This window comes from Mercenaria mercenaria, chromosome 12 (assembly GCF_021730395.1).
Source record: "Mercenaria mercenaria strain notata chromosome 12, MADL_Memer_1, whole genome shotgun sequence".
In the NCBI taxonomy this organism is placed as follows: domain Eukaryota; kingdom Metazoa; phylum Mollusca; class Bivalvia; order Venerida; family Veneridae; genus Mercenaria; species Mercenaria mercenaria.
This window is the reverse complement of record NC_069372.1, coordinates 3,878,211-3,900,552: the sequence shown is the minus strand read 5'-3', so window position 1 is coordinate 3,900,552 and position 22,342 is coordinate 3,878,211. Positions and strand designations below refer to the sequence as shown.

The 22,342-nt window shown below is 35.2% G+C and overlaps 1 protein-coding gene and 1 long non-coding RNA gene across 2 annotated transcripts; one reads left to right on the top strand and one right to left on the bottom strand.

Annotated features, from left to right (window-relative positions):
• Nucleotides 1-163: 163 nt before the first annotated feature.
• On the bottom strand, nt 164-3,484 carry LOC128547188 (uncharacterized). The gene is made up of 2 exons (XR_008366360.1): nt 2,086-3,484; nt 164-559 (listed from the first exon to the last, which is right to left on the bottom strand). It is a non-coding gene; the product is annotated as an uncharacterized LOC128547188 (long non-coding RNA).
• Nucleotides 3,485-3,659: 175 nt separating this feature from the next.
• On the top strand, nt 3,660-20,966 carry LOC128547187 (cytochrome P450 4A24-like). Its single transcript, XM_053519006.1, has 12 exons — nt 3,660-3,932; nt 5,191-5,395; nt 7,635-7,762; nt 9,771-9,895; nt 10,348-10,407; nt 11,138-11,261; nt 12,066-12,198; nt 14,087-14,210; nt 15,002-15,197; nt 17,495-17,577; nt 17,906-17,971; nt 18,306-20,966. Exons 1-12 carry the CDS (start codon nt 3,768-3,770, stop codon nt 18,409-18,411), a joined length of 1,515 nt encoding a protein of 504 aa, XP_053374981.1. The 5' UTR covers nt 3,660-3,767; the 3' UTR covers nt 18,412-20,966.
• The last annotated feature ends 1,376 nt before the right edge of the window (nt 20,967-22,342 follow it).

The window sequence follows — 22,342 nt, the reverse complement described above, 5'->3', positions numbered from 1 at the left end:
TTTTATTGCAGACAGGTTTACAGAATGTAAATAAAAGGACAGTTATTGCATGCAACTAACGTCTGGTAAACAACAGAGCTACCTCTTTCAGAGGTATACGGTAAATTGCTCTGTCGCAACTTCCGAGCTAGTACATGTCGCGATAAAAGAACGTCAACAAAAGTGAGTGTCATTATTTTATTATTATTATTATTTTACAAGCATTGTATCGAATATCAAAAATTGAGGAATCCGTATGTGACGACGAGCCCAATGGCCTACCATTCCCCGACGAGCCCAATGTAAACGGGTTCGTTTGTGCTGATCATTTAAGATTATCCCATGAAATTGGCGTCATTTTCTCTCAACCTTCTGTGCACAGTCGGAGCGCTGATATGGCGACCATGCGTTCCAAGTATTACCCTTGATGTATCAATAGCTAGACGCCGCCTGTCTTGAAAGTGTATATTCAGAATGTTTTGACCTGGTTTCTGGTATTAACACGTCCTCTGGCTGTCGCTCTGTATTTATACAACAGCCGTATTACTGAGGTGCGGTGCAAGTTCAGCATTCATGCAACCTGAAATAGTACAAAATTTACATATTTCTGAAAACGGCCTAAGTCAGATTTTAGATTTTTAAAAAATCCGATCGAAAACGAAATAATCATTACCGGCGAAAAATAAGAAAATGAACACTTAAAACATTGTAACCCGCACCACCTTCGATTAGACCAATCGCTCTTGCTCTTTCCTGGATTGACATTTTCTCCATTTTATAATATCAAGGAACTTTCCTAATAATTGTTTTTCCTGATGTACACATGCACTAACGTGTTATACCATGCACTGACGTGCTATACCACGCACTATTGTCATACACCACGCACTAACTTGTTACACTACGCATTAACGTGTTACACCACGCACTAACGTGTTACGCATGCACTTACGTGCTACACATGCACTAACGTGTTACACAAGTATGCACCAATCGGCTGCAGTCCTCCTCAGACACACAAAAAAAAACATTAGCCAAACAACAAGGATTACTCGAGACACACCAAATATGCACCAGCGTAGCTCGAGGCCTTGTAATATCGTGTTGTTTTTTTTAATTTTGTTGTACGCAATAATAGGGGAGACTTAAAACACGTTCACTTTAACACATTCAATGGTAAGAGATTTACTAAGATTATCAGTTCGAATAGCTGGAACATGCATGCAACATTAAAGCTAGAATTTCCGCCACAAATACCCCTGAAGTGCAATGCTAAGTTTAAAATTAGAGGCCGCATTAAGACAAATGGATTCCATCTGCGCGAAAAAAATTCTATGGTTTTATAACAAATGTCAATTTTGAGAATCCTGCCATGAATGCTATGGACTTTTCTTATGCCTATTCCATTTATATGGCGACGTTTACGTGGAGCTACTGGATGCCAAATAGTCAACTTCAGAGATCTGCTTACATCTTAGCCATAAGTCCTGGTATATACGTGCATAAGACACAAGGTAATGTGCCTGGCGCAGCCTAAATTGTTCATCGTAGGTACGCCAAGCTAACCCCTTTAGACGCTCAGTCGCATCTTGGATGAGACACAAGTACTAAATAAGATCACTAGAAGCTGATGGACTTTAAACTTAATATATACTGATAAATATCAAAACTGCAACCGTCCATTTTTCGATTGATGATGTTATTTTGCTTTTATCTCTTTCGTCTTTGATTCAAGATGGCCAGCTGGTGACATGTGTAAAGCACGACCTGTGCTCATTTCTGACAGCTCAATAGCTCATGTTAGTAAAAAGGAGAGTTATATATACTCCCCCCACACACACACACACACACACTCCCGCCCCCACCCAGCCATATTTTTTCTTTGATGTTTTGCGTTATCTATACATGTATTATTATTAATAGTCATGTCGTCAGGAAGCGATTTCATAGGTTTGATACCCGCTTAGCCAGTCAGTAAAACAGAATAGGCATCTGTTGCCACAGAAGACAGACTATCATCACCACACCCTGACATGCTGTTACTAGAGCTATCTGAGGGTTTATTTAGCAAAGAATTTAAATCTGTAACGTTTCAGTCAGCATTACCTGGATATACTGGATCTTGTGTATCCGACAATCTGAAATGTTCAAACTCTGAATTTTCCGTCCACACGTCCTCATCCGTCTTCGGTCGTTTACTCTGAGAAGTTTGTCATTTGCTGTTCTCTTCTTGGCACCTTTCCTCCTCGTTTCAGCGATTAAATCGATAAAGGTTGTTTTTGTCCGGTTTTTTTTTTTGTTGTTTTGTGTTGTTGTTTTTTTTTTGGCAGAATTTTGCTTGTCATGCATTGGCTTCCTCATGAGAGAGTGTGATTATGAAGTCATTATTGATATTAAGGACACATTCGGTAATCGTCAGCAGCTTCCACCGTATTCGCTAGAGCTGGAATGTTATTCTTGTGTAATCTATATTTAATTTTTTATGTTCTTATTTATTAATTTAACCTCCTTACAATTAATATCTAATCAAGACGAACATCTGTCTCTAAAATGAAATTGATGATTTCTGAGTAATAACCCTAATTATCATAAGTAAAGTAGAATACGTACACTAAACAAAAGACACTGAAGCAGATTAATCCGCCGTTCTATTTCCGCACTACTTTAAGTGATTATTTCCGAGTATACCGACCGCTTATCTCTCTACATGATTTCCATGTAAAATTTCCTAGTCAAGTTTAACAATCGTTCCAATACACATAAAAAAGAAAATACATTAAATTATACATCTTTGAAAAGCTTTCTAATGGTGTATATTTTTAGAAAATCGAAAGAGAATCTATGACACACTGGCAGTTTAAAATAGATCTTTAAACTTTTAGCGTAAAGTAATGTTTATATCTTTCAAACAGTTAAATGTTAAAGGTGCATACCCTATAACTGTGTTCAATTAAATATCTTCAGAAACCATGTGTAAATGAATCATTGGATTAAAAGGAACAAATAAAAGAAACATCCATGTATTTAAAGAATACAACACATATCGCCCAGCAGCAGCAAGCGAATTCGCTGCGAAAACCGTGCTATTTTACCTTCTTTCTTGATTATTTTACCCGCACGTGTATTTGTTCATGAGACAACATCAACTCACAAAATTCAGCTAAGCATTCCAGCAATAATAAGTGACATTCACGTTTCACTATTGTGTTCATATTTGGATGGAAAGCGATTTATTATAGACAGCCGATATACAGGTGATTATTCGCCCAACATTTAATAAGTTCTTCTTTCACGTATGTCTAGCACATTATATACGGCTGCAAAATTTTAATCCGTTAGATGTAGGGTACTTATGCCTCTTTAATTTGAATAAAAAAAGACATGGATCTTTTATTTCTTAGACTATTATCAATATTCTCTTTCAGAATATTTGTGTTTTTAATGACACAGACACTGAATTTCTCATTGGTATCATCATAGTAAACTTTAGTTAAGTCGATGAAGTGTTGCCTTGCCCAGCTCAAGATACTTGAAGGGTTAAGTCAGCGCAAATGTCTAGTATATAATGTAACATTAATGCAAATAGTTTGAATGTTACACTGTTTCATGTAAGTGACTTGAGCGGTTTGCGGGTTTAAACCTTTTACAATAGCTTCTCTGTCCCTGAAGTGCTCGAGACAATACTTTGCTTTATGCGTGAGTTATTTTAGTAACTATCAACCTTCAAATGTCAACATGCGATATGTAAACACTACCGGTGTATTTGTTTACATCATTTCCGCTATAAAATGGAGCTAAATTGGAGCAGCTTAATGTTCTGCGGTGTTGTGCTTTTTCTAGGATATATTTCAGCACAGGTTTTCAATTTACTCGTTAGTTTCAACAGAAAATTTCGGGCACTTCGTAAACTACCCCAGCTACCCTCACACTGGCTTTATGGACATTCTCGAGAGGTAAACAAACTTTTATATTTTGTAACAATATGCAGAACATGGTGACCTACTTTTTTACTCACAAAAACGTTATAAAGTTATTCTTATAATACAAGTAATATACAGTAATACTACAGGTTTTCAGGTGGACAATTTAGGCCCTTCCTGAATAAATGTGTAAATGGGTAACAAGAGTCACGAATTAGGACTAGGATGAAATTATTACAAATTTTCCTTTTCCCCAAGTACCCTGGTCATATGGAACAACCTTCCATCTGAAATTGGTCTCCTGCCTACCCTTGAATATTTCAAGCAGGCAGTATGCCAACATATATTTATAACTTTTAAATGTACTTTTGTAAAACTATTTCACACTTGCACTGACTGTGCATCTACTAATAATACCCATACCCAAAAGAAGGGGGGGGGGGGGGGGGGGGGGGATGAGGGGGTAAGCAGTAAACGAAATATTTTAGATCAACATATTAAGATGTTTACGTATATTTGGTAATCAACACTCTTTTAGGTGTAAAAAAAATGTTTGTTTCCGGTATCCCGACCTACCCTAAATTTTTGGCCCAATCCTAAATCTTTTATGGCCTTGCAAAATATTGTTTTCAACTTTTAAACAAAAAATTGCAAAACTGCACTTTTTGTGCTTTAAACATGGTCAATGATGTTAGAAATCAACTAACAGGTGCTCTAAATGCATAACCCCACTTATTTGTATTCATTGTTTGACACAAAAATAATTTCTAAAAAGTCTCACTTAATAAAAAAAATCCGAAAAAAATCCAACCTACCTTACCCTAATTTTTTAGCATGTTACCGGAAACAAAGAATTTTTTAGGCCTTACAACCAACAAGGAAGAGAAATTGGATAGTATTTCTCATCGGTATTTATTTAATACGCAGTTCGCCCGTTTTACAAAAGAACAATGTGAAACACATACTTTAAGCACGGTTGTTATGCAAATATAATAAATGTGTTAAAGTCGTCCAATTACATGTAGTTTCATATCCTTGTGACAGTATTTCATAGCAAAACTAGCGATATGTTATAATTTACATGAATTAATGCTTAAAATTTTCTGGCTATTTTTCATAGTTTCCTGATTCGGAGTTAAACTGGTATCTGTAAAAAATAACCCTGATTTTACAAGTCTATTTTTTTATTTATTTAAATGTAACCTTTTCACATGAGAAGATACTAGTAACCAAATCAGATGATTCTATGTTGTTTTTAAATTTACATGAACTTTTTTATATTTCTTTCCAGTTAAATGCTGAGTCATCAAAATCATTTCTAGATGTTTCAACGCGTGCCATGGAAGAGCTGGACGCCAAAGTATTCCTGTTGTGGTTTGGCTTGTTCCCTTTTGTACATATTTGCCACCCAGACACATTTAAACAAGTCAACCATAAGGTTTTAACAAAAGACACTAGTTCGGCCGGCCCATATCGTCTGCTGCAAGTGTTCATTGGTATGTATTGAGGTACATGTACTTTAAAACACTGAAAAAGTGTTTTCACGTGTAAAAGGTAAAAGATAAAGATGCTTTTGTATCTTTTTAAAAGTATGCATACATGTGTACTGTTGAAAAAAAAAGAGCGGCACTAAACCCAAAACCAAAAAGATAAATAAACTATATCGTACAACACTAAGTGTGAAAAATCCATTAAGCTGGTGTTTGACAACAGTGGCCGAGTTGCCATAGGTATTTTCAAAACGAAATAAACTAAACAATAACTTTAGTATGAAGTAAACGAAGAATATGCTCTACTGAGCATTTCATCAATTCAAGTCAACGAGTTAAATACATTCCGTTCAAAGGTCAAGATCACACTTAGAGGTCAAAGGTCAACGGGGTCTGTTTCGTGTCCTGTCCATACCCCTTCCATGCACGAAAGGATTTTGAAATAACTTGGCATAAATGTGTACCATAATAAGATGATGTGTCATGCGCAAGACCTAGACCCATAGCTCAAAGGTCAAGGTCAGGTTAACATGGTCGTTTCGTGTCCGGTTCATAACTCTGCAATTCTTCAAGTGATTTTGAAATTACATGACATAAGTTTTCCCCATAACAAGACGACGTGTCATGCGCAAGATTCAGACCCCTAGCTCTAAAGTCAAGGTCACACTTAGAAGTCAAAGATTAACATGGTCTGTTTCGTGTCCGGTTCGTTACTCTGCCATTCATCAAGGGATTTTAAAATTACTTGGCATAAATGTTCGGGGCATTTGTCACTATTTGCGACGGCTCTTGTTTGTACTAATTTGATAGGCATTGACTGATTTATTTTTTGTTTTTGTTTTTTTCCTAGTGTAAAATGACTTTATTCCACACCATGACGTCAGATGGTTATTATGGTGGCTTTCTTCCATGTCATGTTGGCGTGATGGCGGGGCACAGACACGAAAACTCGACAAACGTCTTATTTTCTTGCTTCTGTGTTGGCGGGACGAAAACACGACACATTCTACGAGAAAACTCGACATTCTGATGACGCCAACACGAAAACTTTATATGTGGAGTACTGGAGGGAATGAGTGTGTCGTGTTGGTGCCCTTTATTTGTCGTGGTATCGTGTTGTTAATTTGCCCTACCGACACGAAAACTTGAAAACATGACAAATACTTTATTCTTTTTTTCTAGTCTGAACATATGATTTGTTGATATTTGGAATACAAAATGAATATGTTTGATACTTTTCAAAGACCTGTTTCTAGCTTTAAATGGGAATGTGACATAAGTTCTATAATGCGCTTGAAAGATGAATCAACTTGTATTTTAAATGCTTAAAATTGTTATTTTATATATATTTCCTGAATTCGAGAGAAATGAATCTATATATTTTATACTTTAGAAATAATTATACGGCTGTTTTACAAAGTATTGTTAATAGTTCACTGACCATTTCCAAGGGAAAGTGGCACAAGAATCGAAATATGGTTATACACTTAATCATCAATAATGGACGGAGTATCCGCCTCAGTGCTGAAATAATCTAATAGCGAGCGTCAAAAATCAGTCAATGTGTGACAAATTAGTACAAATTGTAGGCCTACCTCATTCATCTAACTTTTTATATTATCACATAGTCATATTAACCTAGAAGATGTATTTAACATGTTCTGTGTATATACATAGTGTTGTACTACAAAAAGTCCCGATCATGTGGATAGATATGTAAAATGTTCACATTTTGAAAATAATGCTTTCAAATCTAAACGGCGGTTGATACATTTTGAACTTACTGACAGAAGAAGAGCTGGAACGGGACATATTTTATCATTATCACTGTATATTTAAGTCGTTCACGCTAGGTAGACCATTTTCTTACTGGCCGCTATATTGACAATCATCAGTCCAGACCTTTTGATGTATAACTGTTGTGCGCATGTCTAATAGAAGACGCCAAAACAAAAACACAAAAACTATACAAAAACATATCTGTCGTGTTTCCGTGTCGGCGGGTCAAACAACACGACAGCACAACAACTAAAGGACCCCAACACGACATATTCATACCCGTCACAAATAAATATGTCGTGTTGGCGCCCTCCAATCGTTGTGCTTTCACGCCAGCACGACATGGCAGAAATCAGCCACATATATAACATATGTTGCGGATATTAATGCAAGCATGCTGTATTTTAGTTTATGTTTTAAAAGTGAAAATGTTTTAACAAACAATTATGCAAATATTTTCGCGCAGGTGAAGGTCTTCTGGGAAGTAACGGGAAGAAGTGGGAAAGAAATCGGAAACTACTTACGCCAGCCTTCCACTTCCACATACTGTCAGGATATGTTTCTGTAATGAATAAAGCCGTCGATACACTTACGGTATGTGTTGAAGGATACACTAAGGAATGAGTTGGCATTTTTGGGACATTTTATGTTTTGATTTCATATAAATATATCATACATTTCTCTATCAGATGTCAAAAAATTCAAATATAAAACCTTTATTTGACGAATTTGCAGGATAAATAGTTAACGTTCCACATGTGTTTACAACAACACCTTTCTGAAAAGAACAGCAAAAGAACAGCTTAGGTTTTGGTAAATTTTGGACCACCAGCTAAGCGTTTGATTTCCTCAATCTGAATAATTATAATATGGCCATTCAAGAATCTAGAGGGAGCGTTAATGTGTGTTATATTGCTTTAGAGTAACTGAAAATGTATGGGTGATTTTCACCAGGCAAATTTAACCGGTTTTGACTTGCTTTCTTGACTTGGAAGCCTTATTATTTGTAAATAAGTTAAGTATCGTCCTTTTGATACATGGAATTAAAAAAATGAAGTAGTCTATTCGCCGGATGAAAGAGAAGTCCAAGGACAAACTTCTTGCAATACATTTTAGCATAAATTCACAACTAGGTGATGTGTTTGAAATGATTCAATGCCTTGATTTAAAAATTTAATTGCATAAAAATTGGCAGTTTGTTTCTTTGAAAAGTAGCCTATTAAACTGAATTACAGTTTCGTAATAATTTAACAGGAATCGGAAACCCAAAAGTAAATAATTTCTGTGTAACTCTTTTTGCAATTGGAGAAAATTTTGATACAAACTTTGATAGTCTATGGGACTTCACACAGCACTGATGAGAGAGTTGAATCCGTTTGACGATAACAATGGAGTGAACGTAATTTGTTATTTCAACATAATATTGATGCATAAAATAGTTTCATTGTGTAGCTTCGTCTTGCCTTTTGTCGAGCCTGCTTGCGGAAGCGAAGACATAGTTGCCCAAATGGTTGTTCGGTGTATGTGCGTGCGTGCGTCCGTGCGTGCGTGCATCCGTGCGTCCGTCCGTCCGGATTTGTTTGTCCGGACCATAACTTTGACATGCATAAAGCAATCTCGTTTGTATTTGGCAAGAATGTTATCCTCAGTGCGACGGAGTGTCATGTGCAAACCGCAGGTTCCTATCTCAAAGGTCAAGGTCACACTTGGAGGTCAAAGGTTAATTTCAATAATGACTTTGTCCGGAGCATTTTTCCTTCATGCATGGAGGGATTTTCATGCAACTTGGCAAAAATATTCACAACTATGTGACGGAGTGTCTTGCGCAAGAACCAGGACCCTAGGTCTAAGGTCAAGGTCACACTTAGAGGTCAAAGGTCAGATACAAGAATGACCTTATCCGGAGCATTTCTTTTTCATGCATTGAGGGATTTTGATGTAACTTGGCACAATTGTTCCCAATCATGAGACGGAGTGTCATGTGCAAGAACCTAGAATTACTTCCCTCTGTTGTTACTATAAATAGCTTATATTGTAACTTTTTTATTACTGGTCGTAGAGAAAAATCAAGACCACTTTTCTGTAGCACAATATGCATGTTACATCCAATGTTGAGGTGTATTTTGACCTATCTCTACTGGTAAGGATTTTTGTGTGGACTGAGATATTTTTAAAGATTTACTTCCCTTTGTTGTTACTATAAATAACTTATATTGTAAGTTGTTGCAATTATTTTTCATTTGGCATAAATGTTTGCCTCAGTGAGACAGGGTGTCATGTGTGTAATTTTAATTTTCGGCGCGCTTCAGCTTTGTGTCATTTTGTTTACGTCCGTGCATCCATAGATAATACCAAGTTGTTTTGATACCAGACCTGTCAGACGCTGATGGGTCTTAACCAAACCAGTATTGTTAATTTCCAACATATTATTTGTTACATCAACTGCCGTACATTTATAAGATGTGTAACAGCAAAATACACTTTACATGTTGTGTTGAATCTAATGAAGAAAAGAGAGGGAATTATAAACGTTCATTTTAAATGGATATTTGAAAAGTTTGAAACTGAATTTTCAAAATACATTTAGAATTAATTTATTTAGGATAAGCTTGAAACGGCTGCAGCCAACGGAAAAAGCGTGGACGTATTCCCGTACATCTGTCGATCAGCTTTGGACGTCTTAGTATCCTGTTCCCTGTCTAACGAAGGAAACTTTCAAGATAATCAGTAAGATAATTATTAACATTATGCCTACATATGTTTACAATTAGTAATGAAAAGTATGCCTTTTATCAACATTTGTCTGTCCGTATGGTTGAATAGGTGGAGATTCTAGCTTGGATTGGTATATATTCTAGCTGTCCATGTAAAAACTATCTATTTTATTTCCTCTCAGTTAAAAAAACTGACAAATGTTCCATGATATGAACTAACTGAACACTTATAAAACCATCAAACATTATTCACTATGGATAAGTATTCGAGTTATTTGTTGGTAGGCAAAAATCTGTAAGTGAAATACTCTTTCAACTGCCATGCATGAACCTCTGCTTTTCCGCCAATGAAACATTCTTAACAATAGCCTAGGGAACAGACTATAATTTTGTTACAGGAATGCTAGACATTTACATATCTTAAATACCTTAAACTGTTTGTTTGTTTTGTTTTGTTTTTTTCAGAAATTCGGAATATATAAATGGCGTTCAGAGAATTCTTGAAATTCACTTCCAACGCTATCTGTAAGTGTCATATTTTATTTTATTTCTACAATTTTATTGTCATCACTTATATATATTATACAACGTGACGAGTGTGTTCTTCGACACTATTTCCCATATTCTAGAAACGAAAGAAATCTTACCCACTTAGCTCAATAGAGAAGATCCAAGGTTTGTGAGTTCGAGTCTGTGCAAAGTGTTTATTCTCTGTGACGATGTGATAAAATACATTGTGGCTGAAGTCATTTTGACTTCCATCTCTGATTCACCAACTTGCGGAGAACAGGCGAATATTGGTACCGAATCAGGAAACACCGGTTAAGTTTACTTTAAAAACAGTGTTAAATCCAAAAATTCAAAACAAACAAATGAATGAAACAGATCTAACTGAAATATCGTTTTTGGTATCTGAATTTGAACGCCGTATCCGTGTACCTCAAAGGACCGGTCCGGAGTCTGCATTTCAGCACCGTGTCTGGGCAATTGAACATCGTTTTCATGTGCCTCAAAGTATACTGGTCCGAAGTATACGCATTTAAACATCGTGTTCATGTAACCAAATTGCGAGTATGCTTTTGTAGAGTGAGGCAATTACCTAAGATGACGGAACACGGAGTGTACTGGTCCGCAGTATGTGCACGTATAAATCACATTAAAATTGAATAAATTGTGTCAGGGGACATGTTAAGACTTATTGAAATCAATATTTCGGATTTTCTTGGACTTTTACATGCATATATTTTGCTTTCAGTAAACCATGGCAGCTGATAGACTTTCTCTTCTACCTGTCTCCCACAGGGCGGGAAATGAAACGACTGTGTAAAACTTCGAGGAATTTCACTGAAACTATTATCAGAACAAGAAAGGAAGAACTGGTAAGTGTTTTAAGAATGTTTGTGAAGACTACCAAGCTCTGTGTAATGCTGCCCTACTTGTAGTTCAATGGGAACATCAATTGCATAATTGCAGTTAGTCTCTAGTCTGCTTGTAGGCTGGTTTGTTTCTGGTGGCTATGTATGAATTCAGTTGTATGAATGGAAATACTATTAAACTAGAAAAAGGAACTCGGCTATACAAAAAGTAATTTAGTTGAACAGAACTGTACTGTTCGCTATTTATTCAGTATCTTTTGGTAATCAGCCCTTTTAACATTTCCTGGTACTGTCCAAATTGAAAGAGAGACAAGTTTATTGTAGAAATATAGCAGGGTAAGGGTTAAAAAATCAATGTTTCTTGAGTCGGAAATGTAAATCATGCTAAATTCTTTTAAATCTTTCTTGTTAGAAAAAGTAAAGAAATATTTCTTTTCAGCAAATACTACATACTCAGTAGTAATACATATATATATATATACTTGCAAAAATAAATTACAAGCTGCATTTTGTTTTATGTTTTCATTGAATTAAAATAGCCCCTTTTTCATTCAAATACTAAAATATTATCAAATTATAAACGTTTTATCTTTCAAAGGCCCTGAATGACTTAAGAATATATAATAAAACAACATTGACCCGTCCCAATAAGAAAAACGAACATAGTTCCTTCGTTCGTAGAAATATAAAGATTTCCTTTTGCGATTGTATCATCAAAACAATATCACTTTACTGTGTATGAATGAGCTAGTTGTATGCATAACATTATAAAGACTAGGCTAAATGGTGTTTACAAACATGTTGTAGAAGAAAGAGCCAAGCATAAAAGAAAAGAGACGCCTAGATTTTCTGGACATGCTCTTGACTGTACGTGATGAACAAGGCAACGGGCTGACGTTTGAAGAAATACATGACGAAGTTGATACCTTTACATTTGCGGGTAACATCTTTAAATACATTTATTCATATAACTACCATGTAATACAGGTAGTTTGAAGCCAAACATTAATCGGCGGCTTTGATTTATTCATAAAACTTCTATATAATATGGTCAATGCAAGATTATTCTTGACTATCCAGTGTCACTGATATGTTGACCTCCCTAAACTGGAGACCTCTTGACCTTCGCCGCATAGACCAGCGCCTTGTGATGTTTCATAACATTCTCCATAACCAGGTAGCCATTTCCCTTCCAAATGATGTTAAACCACTCGCAAGACCATCTAGACACACTCACTCCCAAGCATTCCAGCCAATTCCAACCTCAACTGATTACCACAAGTACTCCTTCTATCCCCGTACCATTATACACTGGAATGCTCTTCCGCCAGATATTGTAAACTTATCCGGTCCGCAGTTCAGTCAGGCTGTTAGCCAGATTGAACATGTCTCCCCATAAACCACCTGCTCTATTTTTTTAAACCTGTTTTTAACCAACCTTATTTCTTTGTTTTTAAACCTCTTTATGTTCACATTCTTACTAATATTCTTTTGTCGGTTGACGCGTGCAAGGTCTACGTCCTCGCGAGGGGTTTGACCTAAAAGGAAGATAGATAGATAGATAGATAGATAGATAGATAGACAGAAAGATATAATGCAAGTAGTTTTCTTATACGTAAGATGAAGGGGATTATTATCCTTTATAAACCAAATATTAGTTCGTATAATGTAATTAATTAATTGATTAATTAAATAAAAAGTGAATTAATTAATTAATTACAAACATTAAGGTTAATCAAGTATGTATAATATAATTACTCAAATATTTTCTACTTAAATTTTACCATCTTTGAAGCCCCAAATTCGTTAATATTTAATTGATGCTGATAGTGCGTAGTTTAATCGATGTAACTAAATCAATTAAAACAATACAATATAAAAATAAAACTCTGATCTTTCTTTCATTCAAACATTATGAATGTTTTCCACACGTAAGATATTTAATTCATCACGTTTTCATCTATTGAAAACAAATTAATGTAATCGCCGATTATATATTTACTTTTGCATCAAATGATCATTGGGATTATAACGCGTGTCAATATAAACACCTGTCGCTAATAAAGAAACAAAATATATTGTGAGAACTTGCCACGAGCGTTTTTGGATTGACAACATGTTAAAGACAGATGACACTTTTAATCTGGCAAATATTTTGTTGTTCGGTTTTCGGAAGTCAACTTTAGTGTTAAAATATAAACGGTCCTTCAAAAATCGTCCGGTTTTCAGAATTCGGAAATTCCTATTTTCAGAAGTTAAAAATATACAGAAATAAAAACAAAAAATACCGGGACTTTGAGTTTCGTGAGGTTTTCAGGTTTTTGGAAGGTCCGGTTTTCGGAAGTTCCACTGTAGTTTGAATCTGTGTGTTAAGTTTTTATTTTATGCTTGGCATGTGGTCCGTCTTTTTCTAAAAGCTCTGATCTAAACTTTAGTGAATTGAAGCGTTTTCTTTCCTAGAATTTAATTGTAAACGGTTTATATCATTTTTAAAGACTTGAATAACTTGAATGAGAAAACTTAGATATAGTAAAATCAATGTGTTTTCAGCTTCAAACAGATTTTCTTAAGCATTGTTTAAGTTATTAATTTGCAACTGTATCTTTTTTTATTGTAGCATATATAACATCATCTACTTTACATTTAGTAAACCAAACATCACCGACTTAAAATTGAGCAAATCATATAGCATGTAGCAATCTAACATGGCATTCTTAAAATGAAACAAATTTAACATCACCTAACTAATATGTAGCAAATCTATCATTACCTGCTTAAAAAGAAGAAAATCCAAGATCAACTTCTCAACATGTCTGGATGTATTGCAGGTCACGACACGACAGCATGTACGATCAGCTGGACAATGTATGCACTTGGATTACATCGTGAAGCTCAGGAATTAGTTTACCAAGATGTGTGTGATGTTCTTGGTAACGAAACAGATGTCAAAACGTAAATTTTAAACGTCATTTTTATACTCCATTTTTAGCTTTAGGTTTCTCTGGAGGCAGCCTGCTGGCTATGTGTGACGTAACGGACCAGTGCAGACCAAGATTATCCTGCATAGACGTGCAGGCTGATCATGGTCTGCACTGTCCACTATTCAGTCTGTGGATTTTCAGTGAACAACCCTTTGAATAAGAAGTTGTACTGCCGAAACTGAATGATGGACAAGTCCAGTTTAGAAATTTAGCAGAGTAAAAGTTAAGCATAACGTTATGTTTAGAGTGGAGCCACGGCCTTCTTTCTGCATACAAGTATCAGCTGATTGACTTTGGCACTTTACAAGAAAATCAATATCGTTGGGAAGATGTAAATAAAACTCCATTACTGACAAGAATATTCCATTATCGTTAAAGTTTTTTTTTCATACCTTAATAGAATAATCCGTAATGTTTAACTGTTTGCTAACTTCATACAAAAATGTAATGAATATTATTAGTATATAAACGATTTTTTTCTGTTGTTTTTTTTATTTGCATATCTGATGTACGACACTTAAATAATTTTGTTAAACCCAAGGAAGTTTCTAGTCCCAATCTGTAACTAGTCATCTCCCCTGACGGTAATATCAGACTCAAATGAAATGAAAGTGATAATAACCTCACGAGCTGGATTTGGAAGTTCCTTTCTCGACAAAGAATACTTTATTATTGGGACTGGAACAGCCCGAGAAGTTTCATGCCTGACACAAATATTTCATTCTGTTCACAGGACTTGATAAAAACATTACAATTTTACAGGGAACATTTGGGGAAGTTTTCATACCTGACACAATTTATAAAGGAAGCCTTGCGGTACTACAGTCCAGTCCCAGCATTTACAAGACGAAATGAACACCCTATTGAAATTGATGGATACGAAATACCAAGCGGAACTGGAATTATTGTGCAGCCATATCTAATTCATCACAACAAGAACGTATGGCAAGACCATAACGTGAGTAATTTCAGCGTTTTACAAGTTCCATATTTAGTAGTTTAAAATATTACTTTTGACAATGTAATACAAGGATAGAGGAGCTCATACTTTGTCAGCGATGGACAGGGCGGATTTTATTTAATGGTCTTTAAATCAACCTATTACACTAGAGTTTTAAAGGCCAGGTGGTCTATAACACAGGTTTGAAATTGTTGACTCGTATAAGTATCAAAGGTAACAAGAGACATATGCATGCAGCAAAGCAGGAGCAATATTGATTGATTTACAGCTTTAGAAAAACTGTTTTGTATTTGTGTAGAAAGTTCGTCAATACACCATTGTTTAAGGGACTATAAATTTATATATGGAAGACATCTGGGTCCGATTTGTGTCTAAATATTACTTTGGAGAGGAGTAATTAATTTACAATGCCTTAACTAACTGTTTGAAAATAGGGTAAGTGCGAGGTTGGCATGCCCTAAACACGTTTAAATCCCCAGTTTTCTAATAATAAGGGTTTATAAAGGTTACTTGCCGTTAAAAGGCAGTGCCCCTATTTTCAGTTTATTTTTGGCCATTATGTTTATAATAATAATAATAATAATGATATCTGTATTTAAAGAGGATATTAACATATTTGGCTATAGCCAGTCTAACATATGGTCCTCTAACATAACAATGTAAAGAAATCATCCTAAGTACGTAACATAGAAAGTGAAGTGAAAGACATAAATCAAAATAACATATTATGAGCAAAGTAATTCTTAGTTGCATAAACAGTACGATGAACAGAGATTAAAATAAGATAAATTATGTACAAGTGGAGAAAAAATAAATGTTATTTGTAATCCGCGCACTTAAACCCTAAAAACTCTGTGGGAAAAGTACGGGAAAGCGTTGGATTACATTTAAAGAAATAATATTGTTATTATGTCACACATGCAATAACAGGAATTGACTACATTTGTATATTGTTTTGGAGGTGGTGTTTGGTGTTACTTTCCTTATCCCCCCCCCCCCCCACACACACACACCTCTCTTACCTTATGTTTGAGCCCTCTTTTTACTACGAATGATGTTAGGAACCAACAGATTGGTTGTCTTTTGCCTCCGGCGCCTCACTGTGTTGTTTTGCCTTACATGTCTGTTGGAACGTGGTTTTCCCTATAGAATATTCATCCTTGCTTTTCTTTCAATATCCCTAACACCTCGACCCTTTTCTCTGCCCCATTCCCATTTTTTGCATCTTGAATATATAATAATTGATATGTACTTTTTGTTGGATTGTTTGAAGCAACCCGTCTTCTATATATTTCTGTTTCTGTTTGTTGCGTGCTTTCCGATGCAGAGTTCTGGCATTGTTTGCTGTTCTCCTTGCTTCCCGGAAAATCTACTCTTACCTTTTATTTGACAAAAACTTGTTGAGAATGCATATTCTTGTACAGTTTCACAACAAGATATGTATTTTTTTTTAATAATGACAGACCCAAAAAGCAAGTTTAGCATTTTAAAGTCTCTGTCTAAATTTCAGACATTTAACGGTGATGAATTTTGTCACAGAGTAAGACATTTGTATTTCATAATCATGGTTGCTTTCAAAGTAATACCCAATAATGTTGATACATGTATAAGATATCTTGATATGAAATCAATGACAGGAAACCCATACAGTAGCAATGATTATGCTGGCCCGTCTCGGTCGGTCAGTATTACGATAGGAATTTTGTTTAAATGCAGCGAAAACGCCCGAAGCTTTCGAATCCAATGTAGGTTCTTCATCTTGTTTTCTGTGCAAACGTTTCTGTGCAAACGTTTGCAATGGCAATGGTAAGCTGTAAATCAACTATTGCATTTTTAAAGGTTGTTTTCCTTTTTTCGTTACTGATCGATGGTACAAAAAATGTATACCAGTATATGTGCATCGCAGATCTTCTAGTTCCAATTACGCTAAACATCAGCATAAACGAACCACTGACTGGCTTTTACAAAAAACTTACCTTGTTAAATCATAAATTAAATGTAAATGAGCCGCACCATGAGAAAGCCAACTTGGTCCATTTGCGACCAGCATGGATCCAGACCAGCCTGCGCATCGGCGCAGTTTGGTCAGGATCCATGCCGTTCGCTTTCAAAGCCTATTGCAGTTAGAGAAACCGTTTGCGAACAGCATGGATCCTGACCAGACTGCGCGGATGCGCAGGCTGGTCTGGATCTATGCTGATCGCAAATGCACTGTGTTGGTTTTCTTATGATGCGGCTCAAATATCAATTTGCATCTGCATTAAATGCTTAAAGATTTGAATTTATTGTTTCAGGAGTTTAGACCTGAACGGTTTGATGCTGACAATAGAGACGACAATGAAATTTATGGATTTTTGCCGTTCTCTGCAGGATCAAGGTTAGTACATTTTGTGAACTTTTGTCACAATTAGTGACTTTGGTTAAGGTAGCGGAGAAAAACTATTACTAAATTAATGAAGAATTTTGGGAATTAAATCGTTGTCTTAATACATAAATATTTAATACGGTTTTATGTAAATGTGGTATCTGCATTTTTAAAATATGGCTTAAAAGTCATGTCTTGCTAGCGCATATACAAAATCTTCCCCATTGAATTAAAAACATGTATCAATAACATCTTACTTTCGTACTTGAGCGCAAACGAGAGGTATCAAAATGATATTGTTACGTTAGATTCATTTATCAGGCATTCTTCTTACTTTCAGAAATTGTATCGGACAGGTGTTTGCCATGAATGAAGTGAAAATAACGATCGCCAAGTTGGTACACAAGTAAGTTCCTTAATCACTAATTAGCGACATTCTGGTTTAAGCATGTATAAAGTTTTGATGAAGTGCACGCTCAAAATATTGTTAAGAATTATTGTAGCTTGTTATACTAGTTTCAAGTGAAAGTGACAGACAACATTCATTTGTAGATGATGATGCTGAATGCTTGACAATCATCAACTTTTTGCAACACAAATAAACACATACATGCACAAACGCAGACACACCGTTACTTAACTGGCATTCAAATAAGAAAAAAAAGTTAGAGATATTACTTTTTAGAACTGTCTTGATGTATATCATGTAAATCATATAATTTTTTTCGTTTCCACTGCAGGTTTGAGATTATGAAAGACCCCGACCATGAGACGGACATTCGTCCTGAGATTGTAATGCGGCCATCAAATGGGATAAAATTGTTTCTCAAGAAAAGACAAAACTAATACGTACAGTTTATTCAGTGTTTAAGACCCCGACCATGAGACAGACATTCGTCCTAAGATTGTAATGCGGCCATCAAATTGGATGAAATTGTTTCTCAAGAAAAGACAAAACTAATACATACAGTTTATTCAGTGTTTAAGACCTGCGAATAGAGATCATCAATGCACAAGAACCATAACTCTACCTTGTTTATTGAATTATTTCCATCTCTATGATTTACTCATAACCCTATTATCCGGAGCATATCCCAAAACATATTGAAGGGATATTGTTGAAACAAAAAATGCATTGTATAAAAACTATAACTCTACCTTGCTTACTAATTGAATTATCGCTTTATTTTTTAACTGGCAATAACACTTTTGTCCGGAGCAAAACTCCAATCCTATTGAAGGGATATTGTTAAAATTCGAACAGTTACAGAGACAACAGAGGGGAAGTGCAGTATACAAGAACTGTAATTCTGTCTCATTTTGAATCATCTCCCTCAATTTGATTACTTGTAACTAGGGATGGCAACGAATAGCATTTTTGGTATTCGAATATTCGGTCAACCTTCCGAACGAATATTCGAATATTCGGTCATTAAATGATCAACAAATCAACTCAAAATCCTACGTGTTTATTATACCCTAATCAGCGACATGTATTAATTCTACTTTCGTTTACACCGGAAGTAATTCAGACATTGACGAATTTAGACTGACAAATCGTTCTCATCGCTTGTTCATCTTTTGGAATATAAAATATTCGTTATTTGCCTTCATATACATATAATTTATATATGGTTTATTTATTTCTTACAGGGATATAGCCCTCACGTAAGTGAGGGTCTCTGCACACTATTACAAGTAGATCGGATGCTCGCGTGAAATACTTCTAAACGACAGGAGGCATTGCTTGCATTTTAACAGTAGATTCGCGTGTAAGCATGAACAATATTTTCAATCAATTGAGGTGTTTTAGACTGTGGGGTTGGGGGAGCCTAGTAAGGATAATGTAAAGAAAAACAAATATTTGGCTTAATTTTACTCTTTGTCTAAATATTTAGTACTAATTAAAAAAAATTAACAATATGAAATACATTTATTTGTCATATCAATCAGATAATCCGATTTACGTCAAAAATATGCATCCCATTTGTCTTGTTTTCTTTACTTTTCGGCATTTTTCTTTACTCAAATACATCTTTTATTGACTTTGATTGAAATCCGAGTCATTAGTTAAAGTAGTGCTGTCTGATGATTTTAATTGCACGCGGTTCGCACCTACCGAAAACAAGGCGAGTAGTATCGGATTTACTTAATTTGTGACCCTTAAAATTTTCTAAAGGTAAGCAATTAGCGGTATTAACTACAGGGTACACTGTCATCACCATAGCGATGTACAATCTCGGCACGTTAATATACAAAATGACTCGTCTGACAAAGACAGAAGCCATTTTCGCGCGAATTTATAATGAAAAGCGGGTTTTGGCAAATCAGATAAACCAACATTTTTGGTTAATTCATTAGGCTTTTATCTATTTTTCATGATCTTACATTTTTTTCCGAATATTCGAATAGTGAAACAGTATTCGAATATTCGTGTAATTAACAAATATTCGTTGCCATCCCTACTTATAACACTTTTGTCCAGAGCATAACACCAGTCCTATTAAAAGGATTTTGTTATAACTTTAAACAATGACAAAGGATATCATGTTTAAGTGCTTTGTAAAACAACTGTAATTCTATAATTCTATCTTGCTTACATTTTGAATATCTCCCTTTATAAATTGTTTGTCCATAGCATAATTTGTTAACGGGACTTTGTTAAAGCTTTAAACAATGACAGAGATTATTGAGAGGAAATGCATTGTACAAGAACCATATCTCAACCTTTCCTACTTTTTGAAATAACACCCTTAATCAAATATACTTGTACAAGGCATAAATCTTAGTACTGAAGGGATTTTATTCAAACCAAAGATGGAGGCTGCTGACTGAAAGTCCAGTGTACAAGAATGCTTTCCTTTTTAATCATTTTAAATATACTCCTTATACTCTTTTTATGAGCAGAACTCTAAAACTATGAAAATGATTCTGTTATAACTTCAGGCAATAATAGAGGTCATTAAGAAGAACTGTAAGGCACAAGAACTTTGACTCTACTTCCTTCTTTAATCATCTCCCATTAAACACCATTTGTCCGAAGCATAGCTCTTAAGTGCTGAATGGATTTAATTGAAATCACATACAAGGATGAAGTTTATTGTGTCAAAGTGCAGTTGGCGACCGTACTTTTGGAATTATCTCCCTTTATTTTACAGTAACTCATAAAACTTTGCCTTTAATATGACCCCAAAATAGTTGAAGGGATTTTGTCCAAATGTTTCACAACTGATTTGATGTTTGGTCAGTCATCTAAATTTTGTAAGAATTACCTATTTATTTATTTATTTATTACTGTGATACTTTTGATTTTTATCTGGAACTAAATATAACAGTATAAATATTTTTAATGTTAATATGGATACAGCAACATTACATACAAGAGAATGGCTATTCAAGTATGTTTGTGCTCATGTTCCTTTTATTTTTCGTTTCGCAAAAGAAACTCTATTACAAACTACAGAACAAAAAATCATTACATCTATATTTTAATACATAATGAGTTTGATCTATTTAATACAAACAACTACTCTTGAATAATTCCTTTTCAACTTCAAGAAGTACGTTTTCCAACAATTGTTATACGCAGAATGCGTGACGCAGACATATTTAATGTACATCTCAAATTATATCACAATGTTGTATGACATATTTATAAATGTTTATCTAATCTTGATACGTTTTACAGAACTACTCCTGTTTCATTCCGATTCCCTATGTATATAAGTAGTGCATTCTGACAGGCCTTAATCAATATGTTATGACGATGAAATACACAGAAATGATAGATGTTTTTTTCCCCAAAAACAATTATTTTGGTTTTGTAAATACACACGAATACAAGGGTCAAAAGGTACCTTTTTCTGCAAATTAAGTTACAACGATGCATAAAGGAAAATAAACGAGGTACTTACCAGAGAATGGCCAATTTAGTATATCTAAGTCCAAAATCTGGTACACAATTAAATCCACGAAAAACAAATAATTTCATCACAACTATGTACTTATATTAGATGAATGCTATTCACTTTATACTATTGTTTGGTCCGAAACGAATCACAGATACAACACTCTCGCTTTTAAATACTGAATAAAAAAAAAAACGTTCATATCTTCCAGACAATTTATACTTCAAAGCACGCGACAAAAATTTAGACCAATCAGCGGCCTATAAGAACGGATCAATTTCAGTAAACTGACAAAAATCGGCTCTGGCGCTGTCAATCAAATTAGACTAATTTGCATATCAATGACGCACGATTTCAAGTGCGAATCTCTACGGTGTTCCGTTTGGACAATCGTGACATTTTATTTAATACTAAACCGCGATGCACGATGGTACGATGACGAAAACGCGATGGCGCGATGGCACGATGACGAAACAACGATGGTACGATGGTGAAAACGCGATGGCACGATGATGAAATCGCGATGGTGCGATGGTACGATGGTGAAATGTCGATGTAATATCGCGTTTTCATCATCGCACCATCGCGTTTTCACCATCGTACCATCGCGTTTTCATCATCGTACCATCGCGTTTTCACCATCGTGTCATCGCGTTTTCATCATCGTACCATCGCGTTATCACCATCGTACCATCGCGTTATCACCATCGTACCATCGCGTTTTCACCATCGTACCATCGCCTTCCGGTGGTCATGCGCAGTGGTACAGTATATGTGTCAGTAAAATACAGGCTTGATACAATCTCATTTTCACAATGCACTATGTTACGGTGTTCCGTTTGGACAATCGTGACTTTTTATTTAATACT

Coding starts and splice junctions, on each gene's coding strand:
- LOC128547187 (XM_053519006.1), top strand. CDS start 3,768: ATGGAGCTAAATTGGAGCAGCTTAATGTTCTGCGGTGTTGTGCTTTTT. Junction 12,199..14,086: donor TGATACCTTTACATTTGCGG/GTAACATCTTTA, acceptor GATGTATTGCAG/GTCACGACACGACAGCATGT. Junction 17,578..17,905: donor CCGTTCTCTGCAGGATCAAG/GTTAGTACATTT, acceptor TCTTACTTTCAG/AAATTGTATCGGACAGGTGT.